The following is a 15,535-nucleotide window of genomic DNA, read 5'->3' as shown; positions in this document are numbered from 1 at the left end:
AGTTTTGCTTCATTTAATTTTCAATAATTTGCATTATTTTCCCCTTATGTAGTTTAATTTTTAAGAGCAAATAATTCCAGACATGAGTGATAATGCTGAAAGAGCCTCCTGGGGAGAAAATTCCTTTAAAAAAAAATACTTCAATTTGACATAGTTATAGCTTTTTTAATAGCCAAAGAATTAAAAATCTCTTGCAGGACTGGGGAGAGAAAAAGGGGAAGATGAGCTGATTTAAGTCTATAATTTCTTCACTGTTTTTCCAGATTTTTAAAAGGCAACCTGTAGTAACTCTGTTGGATTTTTAAAAAGAACATTAGTCAAAACCTCAATGACAGAAGAATGGATTTGGAACCACAAAGTCTAGAGTGTAAATTTCCAACCAAAAAAAAAAAAATTAAATTCCTCGAACGCTAAACAAATACTATAAACCTACTATCACTACAGAATCATGGAATGCTGCTGCCACTTGTCCAGAATATAAAATCTGATTTTGACTGATCTATGACTGACTTGGTAATTCTGTATGATCCTGAATTCACTGATAAAAATGTAAATTTCTTCTTACTGTCTCTCAATCAGCTAATGTAGGGCGATCTCAAGAGTGATATTCTTAAAAGCTTTTCACTGCTTCTAAGGCTATCCGTTATTGCTTTGCTTTGTACCGTACAAACCAACAAGTAGGAGAGCTGGAAGGAACCTCAGGTCATTTGGCTCAATTCCATTACTTTCCAGGTAAGGTGAAGTTACCCTTGAGTGACATACCTAAGGTTAGGCAGCAAGTCAAGGGCACAGCTGGGACCAGAACCTGGTTTAGTCCAATGTTGTTTCTACTCCACTACACTAACTTTAGTCACATCATTTCACAGCTGTACTCTGGCTGGTGTCACACTAGCGAACAGAGTTACATTCCGAGTTAGGCAGCAGACATGGGTTCCAATTTCATCTCTGACACATACTAGCTATATGACAATAAGCCTTAGTTTCCCCTTATGTAAAAGGACAATAACAAGAATAATAATACCTGTAAATTTTATCTTTCAAAATTACTGTGAGGCACAACATAATGTACCTAAAGCACTCTGCCAACTTCAAAGTGCTACACAGATGTCAGGTTATCTTTACTATTCCTTTAAAAATATAAATAAAGGGCTTTACAATTCTTGGAACAGTTAATTTTGAATCTCAATTCTCTAAAGATAGAGCAATTTTTAATTTAGGCTAGACAATCTCAGTTCCATTCCCCTTTTCTACTTCTTGCTCTTGTACATACTTTATTTATATAATGAGCTATGGTAAAACACAAACAAAAGAGCCACAGAACAGTTTAATGCAATTTACTTTTTACTTAATCTTTACTTAAATATTAAACTAAAATCTAAAATGAAGTATATGAACTGAAATGCCACATAAAAGATTCATCTTCACACAGTCAATGACCTAACAGTATTCAAATGTTTTCTCAACTTGAAAATATGGCAGCATCCTATAACCATCTTATTACCATGTGTTTGAATCATGAGTTTAATATACTCTTTCTGGTTTAAAAATCATCAAAGTTACGGTCTCTCTTGCAATTTTCCCTGCCACTGAATACTGGCCTGATATTCAAGTAGTATAGAACTCAGTCACAGTAACAGAATTTTAAGAGTTCAACAACACTTTAGAAGATTTAACATAACAACAATTAACATCTATACAACATTTAAAGGTTTGAAAAGCGCTTTACAAATTTCATTTAATCATCATAACATTCCTGGAGGACAGATGCTATCATCATCATCATCATCATCATCATCACCACCACCACCACCACCATCATCATCATCCCCGTTTATGCCAATCCATCCTCCATTCACCCCAAAGTGATCTTCCTAAGACACAGGTCTGACCATGCCAGTGCCCTACTCAATAAACTCCTGTAGCTCCCCATTGCCTCCAGAAGCAAATACAAGATGCTCCATTTGGCACTGAAAGCCCTTCATCCCTAACCATCTGCTAAATTTCCAGTCTTCTTATACCTTATTCCCTGGCATGGTCCTCTTCAATCCAGGGACACTGGCCTCCTGGCTGTTCCATGAACAAGACCCTTCGTCTCTCAGCTCTCAGTACTCTCTCTGCCGTCCCCCATGCTTGGAATGCTCTCAGATCTCCTCATCTCTGCATTCTGGATTCCTTGGCTTCTTTCAAGTCCCAATGAAAATCCCACCTTCTATAAAAAGTGCCTTCCATCAAATAAGTTGACTTGTTTCCCTGTTTATCTCAAATGTAAGTTGTTTGCTTGTTAACTCCCCCATTAGATTGTGAGCTCCTTAAGGTCAAGGCCTGTGTTTTGTCTCTCTCTGTATCCCCAGCGCTTACCACAGTGCCTGGTACACAGTAGGCACTTAGTGTTTACTGACTGACTTACTGATTTTACAGTTGAAGGAACTGAAGCAGAGGTTCAGTGACTTGCCCAAAGCCACACAGCTGAGGCCACATTTGAACTCAGGTCTTCCTGACTCCGGGTCCAATGCTTCATCTCCTGTGTCACCAAACTCATTTATACATTAAAAAGTTGAGGAGCAGAAGGTCAAGTACCCTGCCTCAAGCCACACAAACAGGTGCTGTTTGGAGTCATTTCTTCTGTTCCTTGGCCTGAGACTCAATCCACTATGTTATGTTGCTCAAGTCTACCTGGGATGAAAAACGTTTTCAGAAGTGTGGTACAGATGAAAGAGCATGGGCCTGGCTGACAAGCACCAGCTTCGAGACCCTCAGCCAATCACTCTCATCAGTATAACAATGACAATGCTGAGACCAGGGGTGTCAAGCTCAAACAGAAATGGCGGCCACTCATACATACATTATCAGCCCTATAGGCCACACAGTGACTTACTTTTAAAAATGTATTTTTATTTTGTTAAATATCTGCTGATTACATTTTAATCTGGTTTGGGATGCCCTCAGAAATGTTGCAGAACAAATGTTTGACACTTCTGACTACATTACAGAGTGACACAGAGTTTGTGACCAAAATATTCTTTAAACTTTTAACTGCTACATAAATGTGAACTATGATTATTATTTAAATTATGCAGATTGGTGGTCTAGGGAGAATATTAAATTCACTAAACATACATTATTACTTTGGTTTGACTAGACTCCTTTTAACAATTTTAAAGCTAGATAGGATATAAAGAAAATTCATACATTTCAAAGTCAACACATAAAAATTTTTTTTTTAAATTACTGGGCCTTGAAAAGTTTACCAGAATGCTTTTTTTTCTCCCTATTATTAAACCTTTTGCTTACGAGGGTCTTAAATAAGTCCTCTATGAAGGATCAATGGGAAAACACAGGCAAGAAAAGACAGTGCAAGAAGGCCTGGAGGACTCACCATCTGCAGTGGCGGAGAGGGTACACACAAAATAAAATCATGGATCTAACAAAGTATCCAAGTCTAGCTTTTCTGGTTAGTTATGAAAGGAAGAATGGAAACAAAAGATGTCAAACTTCTATCCGTGGTCAGGGACTATTTACATGCAGACTTCAACATAAAACAAAGAAAGAGTGAATGAAAGCTCTATGAATCAGTGAAGGACATGAGTAAAACCACTTATTCTATGAATAACACTGGGTAAAAACTAGGTCCACACCTCTTTTCAAAGAGGAATACTGACATCAGCTATTTAAACATACTAGGCTAGAAAGGAATCAAAATACTAGCCATTTAGAATATGACAACTTAATAAAAATCAAATAGCTTCATATAACATGATCCTCACCTGTAAAATGAGTGAAACTAGAAGCCTTTAAAGATGCCTTGCAACTAACATTTCATGATTCTATTTCTAAATTCTACTTCTAAAAACTAAGTCATATTGACAAGCCTTAATACCCAGAAGTTGTTCTATGATATGTCTCTCAATTTAAAAAGTATCTGCATACATATAGAGAGATAATACAGATAACATTAATTGCGTTGGTTTTCATTAACTGACTTCAAAAGTATTCCTTAAAGTATCGCATATTTTTAATTAATCATACCCGATTTTTCTGAACCATGAACTAGCCTAAATTCCAATAGGCCAGAAAAATACAATGCATTTGAAACATTTTATCAATAAGTCAAAAAATTAACTTATTTAGAAATAAGTTATCTATTTCAAGCAAAAAGTCCTCAATTTCAAGTCTTAGATTAATAACACTGTTCCTAATCCTTTTAATTTCCATGAATATAATCATATTGCCTTCTTTTTTCTACTCGCTATGAAGTTAGTGCTTTTCTTTATACTGAACTGGATTCTTTCATCATTTCTTATTTGACTTGCCTGAAATAAATTGTGCCCTTCCCTTTTCCTTACCCAGATATCAGCCTTGGTGGTAATAGGTTTCCCTCCATAAAGGTTGATCATTTCAGGAGCTCTGTATGACAGAGTCGTATACCTGGCAGTAAATAAGTGAATTGGAATGGAGATGTCAACAAAAGAAAGATACTACATTGGTTCCCCCAAAAAATAAAACTGAATAACTACATGCCATAAGTTATTACAAATAAATCTTCTATGTGCAATAAAGTCTTGTGCTTTAGGATTTAAAAAGTCATCATGTAGTCCCCCAAGGATTAATCAACAGAAGGTATTGAAAAAGATTTTAATTCTGAAAATATATCTCACTAATAAGAAAACTTTATTTCCTTTATTCAAAACTTTAAATGATGGCAATGGATTGGTTCCCTTAAATTTCTTATTTAAAATTACAAAATTACAGAAAGAAAATAATTTCTTTATGAAAACATTCTTAGATCCTTTCAACTTTAAATACAAACTTGCATTTGATGCTATTTTTATTACTTCACTATGTTTACTGGAGAATTATCTTACTTAGGAAATAAACACCTTGTAAATAAAGTACCTTAAATATTGTAGGGTTTCTCCTTTATACTATATGTATATGACTGTATGTGAATACATAGATATTTATACACACAGATCCTTAGCTCACTTCTATCTTCTTTCTACATGTGTAATCCTCTGATCTACATCTACACTGATGAAATCCATACTCAGTTGAAGCTATTTGGAAGGAAATGTGAAGACAAACAGAAAGGAAGGAAAATGATTGAAACCTAAAGTCTACTATGTAACATTAAAATTTTAATAACATTTCTTTATGTGAAGGAAATTCTTTTAATGAGAAGTATATTTTCCTAATGTTATCAGAAGTAATTATGAAGTAAATATATGTTTTGTCTATGTTTTACTATTAGTGTCTCACAGCTAAATAAAATAAAATTCTTGAATGCCTTCTTAGGATATCCTGTTAGGATGGCACACTCCAAATAAGAGTAGGCGTATCAGAGAGGTAGGAATTGGGGTATATATTACATAACTCTATTCATACTATGATATTTAAGTATATTTTGTTGAAGGATAATAAAGTATAATGAAATAATTCCATTTTCCAAAGGATGAAGAAAATACTATAAGTAGGAAAAATGGCTATTGATGGAGCCTAGACTTTTTAAAAATATGTTAAATACATGATACACAAAAGCTTAAGAAGCTGGTTCTTATTTTTAACCAAAGCCCTGCATAGTTCAAAGATACACAAAATTACAGGAGCATTCCATTTTAAAAGCCCAATAATCATGATTTTCATCAAAGAATGGTCTTCAAGGTATGTACTTATCTTTCTTAACATTAAATCATAAAGAAAAGATAAGATATTTTGAAATTATTATGACAAAGAATAATTTGCATGTACAAGGTCTCACAATAAGCACCAATGAAAAACAAAGGTTACTAACGACATTTTATGCTCTCTTAAAAATATCTGTAATGATGCCATTCTTATATGAAATATAGTTAGCAAATTTGCTTATAAGTACCAGATATTAAATAAAAGCTAAATTCAAAATAGTATCAAAGGTATCAAATATTTCCTACTGCACTAGATTCAGATGTAAATTAGCAACTGAGGTGCTGAAACCTAATTCATTTCATGTAATTCCTAAAATTAATTCCAATAGGCTTGTTTTATTTACAGGATTAGAAACAGATCAAAATTTACTTATATCCTCATAAAATAAAGTATAAGACCCCCCCCAGACTTACTTTTTAATTTCTTCTTCCACTACATTTACCCCATCTTTCTGAGGATTAAGGAATTTATTAGTTGCACTGCCAAAATCACAAAGGACATAGTTTCCACCATCATTCAACAAAATATTTTCTACCTTAAGGGAAAAAAAAACTGAATTATTACAAAGGTTTTCAAATTTATCTCTTCCTCCTCTGTTTTATGTAAATACACACACAGATCAGGAAATAAGCTTCTTGAGGGCAGGGACCACGGAGAAATAGATGTTTAATGAATGCTCAGTAATCTCAGTTGAGATGACTTGTATGACTAAAGAGAAAAATCTAACTTTACCAAAATAAAGATTAAATGGCCCACATACTAGTCATCATATCACAGTTCAGGATAGCCCTGATGTAGAAATGCTCTCCCAAAAGCTAAGTGGAAGAAGTCAGGCAGATTATATTTACTGTGTTCTCCTGCTTTACTTAAGATGATGCTTCCGTTCTCCTGTCTTACTTTACTTAACATAATGGCAACATTTCTACAGCAGATGGTGAAGACAACAAAGGCTTCGTGGAGCAAGGAAAGGTAGCAGCAGTTATATACCTTTCCTTCACCAGTGTTCAAACGTCTCCCTTGACTCAAGACTAAGTCCCTAAAGAAAACAGGACATTTGTGGAGAAGTCTCAAATGGAAGCCCTCTATATTCACCGCAGTTACTTGAGGTGTTTCTCAATGTACTAAGCAGTAATCTGAGGATTCAACAGAAATTGCTCCTGATAAGGCATTTCTGGAGTAGCAGCTGATAGCCTATAGACTCAGAACACTGCCTGAAACCCTCTGAATGTTAAATCAGTTAAGATCTCTATATCTTCCAGGGTTCCAGCATAATCAAAGAGCACCAGGTTGGTCAAAAATCACTTCACAACCAACTAAAATCATGATTGGCTAGCTTGATGAGGAATGATAGCTCATCTGCAAAGAAGACATCGAAGGAGTCTCCTTCCCCTTGCCCCGTAACTACTTCTAAAGCCCTAAGTACAAAACTCCTGCCTAGAATACTGCTCAAAATTCACTTAACCATAAGCAAGTTTCAATTATACTATTTAATTTCCATCAGTGTACGTAGTGATAGGTTTCTTCCACAATTCTTAAAAAAAAAATCTGAGTACCATTAAAAGAAATTTATCTAACTTCTCACTCAAATGCAAGGCCAACAAAAATGTGCCACTAAATATGAAATACATTTTGTATGTGCTATTAATTTATATGACACTCTTCTCCTTTATAAAAACAATGCAGTTTCAATTTCCTTAGACAATTCTTTCAGTTCCCAAGTTAAATCATTACTTTAAAACTAATTTTCTTCTTTTATAATTCTGCACTACCCATCACCAGGTTTTTGCATACCACAGTGAAAAAAATTCACCAACTGTAAATATGTGGACAATAGCTATCTTCAAAAAATTATAAATAGCACAGATTTATATATAGAATTATATAGCTTTATAGAATTATAAACATTAGGCTTTCAAAGTATGGGCTACATGGAATTAAACAACGTTTTCCTCTGGATTTTTAATAATGAATTCTCATCTGAAATTTCTTGGAAATTTCAACTTTCGTAGAGAAATCTGCAAGATTTACATGGCACATAAATGTCATCTTACATTTGTCCAACTGAAAATAATCAAAGAACATAACAAAAAAACAAATTCCTTCCTCATAAAAAATGTACTTAATAAAGAAAATAAAAGAATCTGCATCCATTTACACCAAAGGTTGTTGTTCCCACACTCATTCTGAGCATCAAGAATCCCAGAAAGATTGCTCAGCTTCACAAAATGGTGGCCAGCACCTTACCTTGAGGTCCCGGTGCACAATTGGAGTCTTGCACTGATGCAGCCTGGCCACAGCCTCACAGGTATCACAGAAGATCTGCAACACCTCGGGCTCTGTAAAACCTGTCTGCAGTCGCTTATTCATTTGATTCACCACCTGTCCAGCTGCCAAGAGAGGAAAACAGGCTGAAAAGGAAGGTTGGCCTAAGCAGAAATTTCAGACCAGGGAGGGATAGTCAAAAAGGACCATGTCACATACCATCTGCCCCCGACCACACTAGGTCCTATGATACTGGCCAACATTCCACCCCCTGAACCATAGTTTCCCTCCCCACACAAATGATCCCAAAGGTTCTCACAGCTCTAAATCACTACGATCACTTATTTAGGAATGTCCATTTTAAAACTGAAGTATTCACTGATGATCTTCATTAAAAAGAAAGATGAAGTCTTCTATCAAGCCACCAAATTTCAAAGTCAACACCATATCATACAAGTCATTGACATTCATTTTATTTATTATTTTGATTAGACTTACATCTTTGAGAAACAGACAAGTAAAATTTTAATAAATAATTTTAATTAGTTATTCTAATAAAGTAATATTTTAATTTAAAGTTGTTACAGCAATACCCTCACTTTTCTACAAGTCATATTTCTGGCTAATTTAACCAATGAAGACACAGAAAAATTGCTTCTTCACTGCAAGGGAAATAACTGTTACTAAGCCCACGCACCTTTAGAAAAGGTACCTGCAGACCCATCACCCATTTGATTTTGTGTAGAATAAGGTAGCAGATCAGCCCACAGTATACAGGGGTGGAAAACCTGAGGCCTTGAGGCCACATGTGGCCTTCTAGGTCCTTGGGTGCAGCCTTTTGACTGAGTCTAAATTTTACAGAACAAATCCCCTTAATAAAAGGGTTTGTTCTGTGTGGCTTCAAGGTCACAGGTTTCCCATTCCTTAATAGTAGAGAAAATATCTAAAAAGTACAGTCATTCAAAGTTATTTAGTATAGAAGCTAACCGTCCCTGGGTACTTTGTTGATCCTTACCTTAGTAATCAAGAAAAGTCTAACTATATTATACATGTTTTAAATGAAAATGCAAAGACATATGTAATAAATTTCAAGATAATATAAATTTTAAAGGTATGATGCTTTAAACAGGGTAAAATTCCCTTGTCTCAAAAGTTTATGTATCGGGGCAGCTAGGCGGCGCAGTAGATAGAGTACCGGCCCTGAAGTCAGGAGTACCTGAGTTCAAATCCGGCCTCAGACCAAACACTTGACATTTACTAGCTGTGTGACCCTGGGCAAGTCATTTAACCCTAAATGCCTCACCCCCAAAAAAAAAAAAATAAAGTTTATGTATAATGTCTCCTTCCTTTTCCGCTAAATGAAAGTGGCGATGTTGTGAGTGGCTGTCTCAAGAAGTCCCAGCCTACAACTCATTCATTTCAAGTGTATGCACATATAGTCCTCCCACATCTCATTTAGTTATAGACACCCAAATATTTCTATTATTCTCTGAAGATGTTTCTGAACCTTGAAATATAGGGCAATGCTAAAACTTTTCCTCAGGACCAGTCACAACTTGGCATTATCAATTCAAAGGGCAAACACCATAATGACAATGGGTAAACAAATGGTTGTTTAAATTAGAGAAAACAGGAAGTAGATAAGGCCAATCACTAGGTTAAAGGGTACTTCTACGGCTTCAGTTTGCCAGGGTAAAAAAAGTTATCTAGATGTTAATTACTAGCCTAGTCCCCAGTCACATCAGAAATAAGAGCTGTCAAATTCTGGCCTACTCAAGTTAAAGATCAACAACTGTAATGCTACAGAAATTCAGAAATCTGGGAAATGAGAAAACAAAAGTGTCTGTTAAAAAGACAATAACATGTATATAATGGTGAAAATATGTAAAAATGAGGGGAAAAACTAGAAAGCCATGCTGAATTCAAATATCTGAAGGATTTTTATACGGCCTAAAAATCAAATTTTCACAACATACTAACCCTGAATATTCTGTGTTCCTTTTTTTTTTAATCCTTTAATTTAGAGAGGAAAATAATGGTTGGGTTTTTCCCCAAAATTACTGCCATTACACACAGCTTTTAAAACATTGTGATAGCTATTAATAAGAACAAAACTGTCCCTCAATAGGAACCCATTAGTGCTTCCTAGGTATGCTAAGCAAGCATGGACACTTTCAGAAAGATGATATGATTAGCCTGGCAGGATTCAGATGCTGACATAACTGCCCCAACATAACTACTGTACAACAGGAAAAACATTAGCCAAAAAAAAGTTAAGCAGTCATTCAGTAAATATGGTACTTGCAAAACGCATTATCACATGATTAGGTTAAAATACAATTTAGTTTATGTATCCTCTGAAACTTAAGAAAACTGCACATCATTGATTCCAGGCTTGCACAGCCAAGCCCAAGTCAAATCTTGTCCTCTCAGCTAAATTTGGTAGAATTATGATACAATTCATGTTACATGATAGGTTAGTCCTGCCCAATGGAACTCCATTATCTTTTGTTGTATTTTAATCAGAATTACAAACCCCATGGAAGGAGAATGCTTCCTGTCGCAAGAAATATTTTCTTTATCTGCTTAGATTTCCTCTACATTTTTAATTATCCATTTAAAACAGTATGTTGATGGCATGTCATCTCTGTAGTAACACTGACTAAGATTTAAATGACTATAATATTCTTCCTTAATTAGGCTGAAACTGAAAACTAAAACTGAAATAATAAGTGCCTGGAATCATGGGGACAGTTGTACTAAGAGAAACAAAGATAACTAGTTATCTACTTTAAAAGAATGTTCTTTTAATTTTGTAAAATATAAATGGAATATTTAGTAGTTTACTTACCTCGACAGTACTCCATTAAGATAAGTACTTCCCATACATTATCACTAACTGAATTAATGGCGCAGTCCAAGTAACCCACAATATTCTTATGTCCAGATAGCTCTTTCTGTAAAAGAGATTAAAAGAATTAATAATCATAGAACTGAAAACCACATTACAAAACTTTATCCTCTATTAATAGCTACAAATTAACCCATATTTAGGGAATAAAAAAAGAAAATACGAATACGGAATCACCTCTGTAAGATGTGATTTTAACTAAAAGATTCTTAGAATAAAATGCCATTCCATGGTTTTATTTGAAAACATTTGGCATATTTAGTTTATTTTCTAGGAGCCAATCATCAAAGAAGTACTTGAAAACTATATTGTTTTTTATAAGTTAACCAAAATATGAAGGGTTCACTGAAACTTATAAAAGCAATTTCAATACAGTTATGTGACTGGAACAGTCTGTTACTGTTATCAGTGACCACTTTAGGTTTCCCATTTCTTAAAACTACTAAGGAGGTGCTACATACACTGCTTACTTGAAGGAGGCAATATGGAACACCAGACAAATCCTCCTACAGGGTCTTTTGCCCCTCAGCTACCAAAATGATCTTCCTGAAATCTAAGTCTGACCATGTCACCCTACCCCCCTGGGATTCAATAAACTCCAATGGTAGAAAATCCTCTGTTAAGATTTTAAAGTCATTTGTAACATTTATAATCCAGCCCTCTCCTTCCTTTCTTATTTACTTACCACCTAACTTCCAGCCACTCTACTCTAGGATTCAGTGACACCAAGTCTCTTTGCTCTTCCTCCATTTCCCCCAACCGATGCCTCTTCATTGGCTCTCCCCATGTCTACAAAGTTCTCCCTCATCACCTGTTTTCTGGCTTCCTTCAAGGGTCAACTAAAATCCCATCTTCTACAAGAATCTCTTCCCAGCCACCCCTAATGCTTCCGCCTTCCCTTTCAGATTAGCACCAATTTGTCCTTTTCATACTTTTTATGTTCATAAGGGTTTGTCCACTCTCTCCCCTACTAGAATTAAACTTCTTGAGAGTAGGGGTCGTTTTGGCCTTTTTATCTTCAGTACTTACACAATGCCTGGCAGACAGTAGGCACTTAATAAGTTTGTTGACTAACCAAATCCTTTCATTTCTCTGGACATCACTCTCCTCATTTATAAAACAGAAACAGAATCATTTTTACTACCTGTATCTCAGGAGGCCGCTGTAAGATCAAAAGAAATAATGGCTGTCTATACCACTGAAAACTATAACATATGATCCAGGCGAAAGGTATTCTATTATTTAAAGGAAAACTCTTTCACCTCCCCCCCCAAATTTTCATCCTAAACCTATTAGAGAGGGTGCCCTCAGAAAAAAACATGACAAGACCTACATGAACGGAGGCAAAGTGAAGTAAGAAAAAATCGGGAGAGTGTTATGCACGGTAACAGCAATGTTGTAACAATGATTAACTGTCACTTTGCTATTCTGACAAATTCAATGATCCAAGCCAATTTCAAAGGACTCATGATGAAAAACTGCTACTCACCTCCAGAGAGAATTGATGAACTCTGAGTGCAAACTGAAGTATAATTTTCTCTTTATTTTTCTGGTTTTTTTTTTAAATATGGCTAATACAGAAATGTTTTGCGTGATTTCACATGAATAATTGATATCACATTGCTTGCCTTCTCAGTGGGTGGGAAATGGTTGGGAGGGAGAGAATTTAGAATTCAAAATCTTAAAAAGAATTCTAAAAATAAATAAATTAAAGCAGACTGAAAAAATAAACAGCTGCAGCACTGTTTTAAAAAATTTTTAAATAATACACTAGTGCACATAGGTTCCTTCATCCTGATCCTTGATCTTTTTATAGTATACACCTAGCATTGGGATCTCTGGGCCACAAGGTAAGCACGTCATACTCTTTCCAGTATAATTCCAAATGGAGCCCAGAATGGTCGAATCAAACCATAGCCTCACCAACAATATATACACATATCTATCTTTCCACAGTCCCATTAACACCAACGTATTTCACTCATTCTTGCCAATCTGTTACAAGAGAAGTAAATTCAGATTTGCTCTGGTTTCCATTACTACCATCATTAGTTATTCAGAACAACACTTCATATGATTATTACTAACAACAGAGAGAGAACTGTGATTTTATGGGTATTAACACCACTGCCACCACTCCCCAAGGAAAATCCCTCTGCTAATATGGTAGGTACCTTGTCTGAGACTCATATAGTCAAACTGCCTACAGCAGGAAGGGGTCAGCCCTATCAGGTCTTCCTGGTTTCAAAACTAACAGTCCTCTCCACTGCAACAACACTATCTTTCATTTGTTAATACTTTTAGCACAATTCAATTTTTAAAATGTTTAATAGAAACCATTACAACAGGCAATTAAATCAGAGTTCAAACTTTTCTTCCCCAGAAAAATTTTTTTTAATTATGTTAGACTATGTGTTCTATAAGGCCTTACCCATTATTGATGCAAAATGTAAAAAAGGATGTGAGCAACTTAAAAATGTTCAATACAATGGTTTCTTCAAAGCTTTCTCTAACGTGAAAAATGGTAGACTGAGGGATACTAAATTACTTATCTTAAAATACAGATAATATCACATTTTATATCACTAAAGGCAAAGGACAATATAGATTCTATCTATAATAAGCTATTAGCAGCTGAAACTATTTCCTAAGTAATATATAAGCAAAGAACACACATAAAAGTACAATTAAAAGAAAAATAGGGTTTGCATAAGTCCTGAAAATTAGAACCAACTGATAAATTGTCTAAGGAGGGGAATAGGTCATTCTGGAAGAAAGAAAACCAGCTATCTAAAGCCACTGAGGCAGCTAACTGGCAAAGGAGCTAACGTACTTGGCTTCAAGACACTAACTGTGTAACCCTGGGCAAGTCATTTAATGTCTGTTTGTCTCAGTTTCCTCAACTATAAAATGAAGATTATAACAGCACCTACCTAGAAGGATTGTTATAAGGATGAAATGAGGTGATATTTGTAAAGCATTTTGTCAGGTATAACCCTTCTTCTACTTCTCCAAATGAAAAAAAAAATACTCCAATAATTACAGAGATATGCAAAATAAAGAAATTCTTAAGCTCTACTTCGTAGCCATCATAATGGCAAAGATAACAAAAAAAGAAAATGACCATGTTGGAGGAGCTGTGGTAAAACATGCACATTGAATGTTAGTGAAGCTGGCAGTAGAACTAACCATTCTGGAAATTAATTTGGAATTTATACAGAAAGTTACTAAATAATACATACCCTTTAATCTCACTGGTTTATACCATAAAAAGATAAAAGGAAAAGGAAAAGACCCTTCTGTAAAAAAATATATCAGCTCTTTTTTGTAGTAGAAAAAACTGGAAATTAAGAGGATGTCCATCAACTGGGAAACACAGTGGTTTGTGAATTAATAGAATACTACTGTGCTGTTAAAAAAGAGGAAAAAGATGATTTTTAAAAGAAACATGTTAACATTTATATGAAGTGATATAGGGTGAAATGAGTAGGAGCAAAAGAATAATTTACAAGAACGATATAAAAATGATTGACTTTTCTTGAAGACATATAAAATGATAACAAATGAAATAAGCAGAACCAGGAGAACAATTTATATAGTAAATACACTATAAAAACAACCAATTTTGAAAAACGGAAGAAATTTTATCAATACAATAACCAAATATGAGTCCAAGGGACCAATGATGAAGCATGCTTCCTGACTGGAAGGTAATAAACTCAGGGTGAAGAATGAGACATGCATTTTTCAGACAGGCCAGTGAGAGAATTTGTTTTGCTTGACTGCTTATCTGTAACAGAGAATTTATTAATCTCCTCCTTCTCCCGTGGGGTGGGGAAGAAAGCGTAAGAGATGACCACTGTTTTAATTTTTAAAAATAAAACTAGAAATGGCTTTATATTTTTTTAATGCACCATTGAGAGCTCTTAAAAAAAAAAAAACCCTAAGTTAAAATTTTTAAAAATCCAAATCAGAACTGTTTCAATTTATGATCTGCTGTCAAACCAAAGTGACCAAAATTATTACTTCTTAAGACTTTATAAAATATAAGTATTAATTCTCAAATTTTTGTTGTTAAGACATTTCAGTTGTGTCTGACTCTTCATGACCCCATTTGGGGTTTTCTTGACAAAGATACTGGAGTGGTTTGCCATTTCCTTCACCAGCTCATTTTACAGATGAGGAACTGAAGCAAACAGGGTCAAGTGACTTGCTGAAGGTCATACAGCTAATTAGTGTCCCAGGCTGAATTTGAATTCAGGTTTTCCTGACTACAGGCCTGGCATTCTATCCACTGAACCATCTAGCTACCCCCCAATTCCCAAGTTTACCATTAAACAAATCATTTAACACTAAATTTTGTCTTATAATGAACACAAGATACATATACATACATATATACACACCCCCTCAAATTCTGAACATCTAAATATTTTGTAACACTGAAAATTGAGGCTTTTAGAATGCTTCTGATTTTGTCAGATTAATTTCAAAGTTGATTAAGCAGCTTTTACTTGGCCTAGTATATTAACTACCTCCCTCCAAATTTAATACGAGAGGCCACAAATAGGATATTGCTACAATGTGCCTAATAAACTCCTCAAAGTTCCCTTCCAATCAATACTCTTACATGGAAAAAAAAAATATCACATCAGCTTTTCAAAAACAAATAGAAACCCA

At 34.8% G+C, this 15,535-nt stretch overlaps 1 protein-coding gene across 4 annotated transcripts in view; it reads right to left on the bottom strand.

Annotated features, from left to right (window-relative positions):
* Window positions 1-15,535, bottom strand: part of BMP2K (BMP2 inducible kinase) — a 122,516-nt gene that overhangs the window by 66,012 nt on the left and 40,969 nt on the right. For all 4 annotated transcript variants that reach the window (XR_003568474.1, XR_003568475.1, XM_027854613.1 and 1 more), the window contains exons 3-6: window positions 10,796-10,901; window positions 7,927-8,069; window positions 6,096-6,217; window positions 4,344-4,425 (exon numbers count right to left, since the gene is read on the bottom strand). Coding sequence is in view for 2 of the 4 variants with exons in the window: in XM_027854613.1 (XP_027710414.1) it covers window positions 4,344-4,425; window positions 6,096-6,217; window positions 7,927-8,069; window positions 10,796-10,901 (453 nt within the window). In the remaining 2 variants the exon portion in view is untranslated. The remainder of the gene's footprint in view (window positions 1-4,343; window positions 4,426-6,095; window positions 6,218-7,926; window positions 8,070-10,795; window positions 10,902-15,535) is intronic.

Source organism: Vombatus ursinus, unplaced genomic scaffold, assembly GCF_900497805.2.
Source record: "Vombatus ursinus unplaced genomic scaffold, bare-nosed wombat genome assembly UNPS02010461.1, whole genome shotgun sequence".
Classification (NCBI taxonomy): Eukaryota; Metazoa; Chordata; class Mammalia; order Diprotodontia; family Vombatidae; genus Vombatus; species Vombatus ursinus.
The sequence above is the reverse complement of the archived record's forward strand: the minus strand, read 5'-3'. Positions and strand labels throughout refer to the sequence as shown.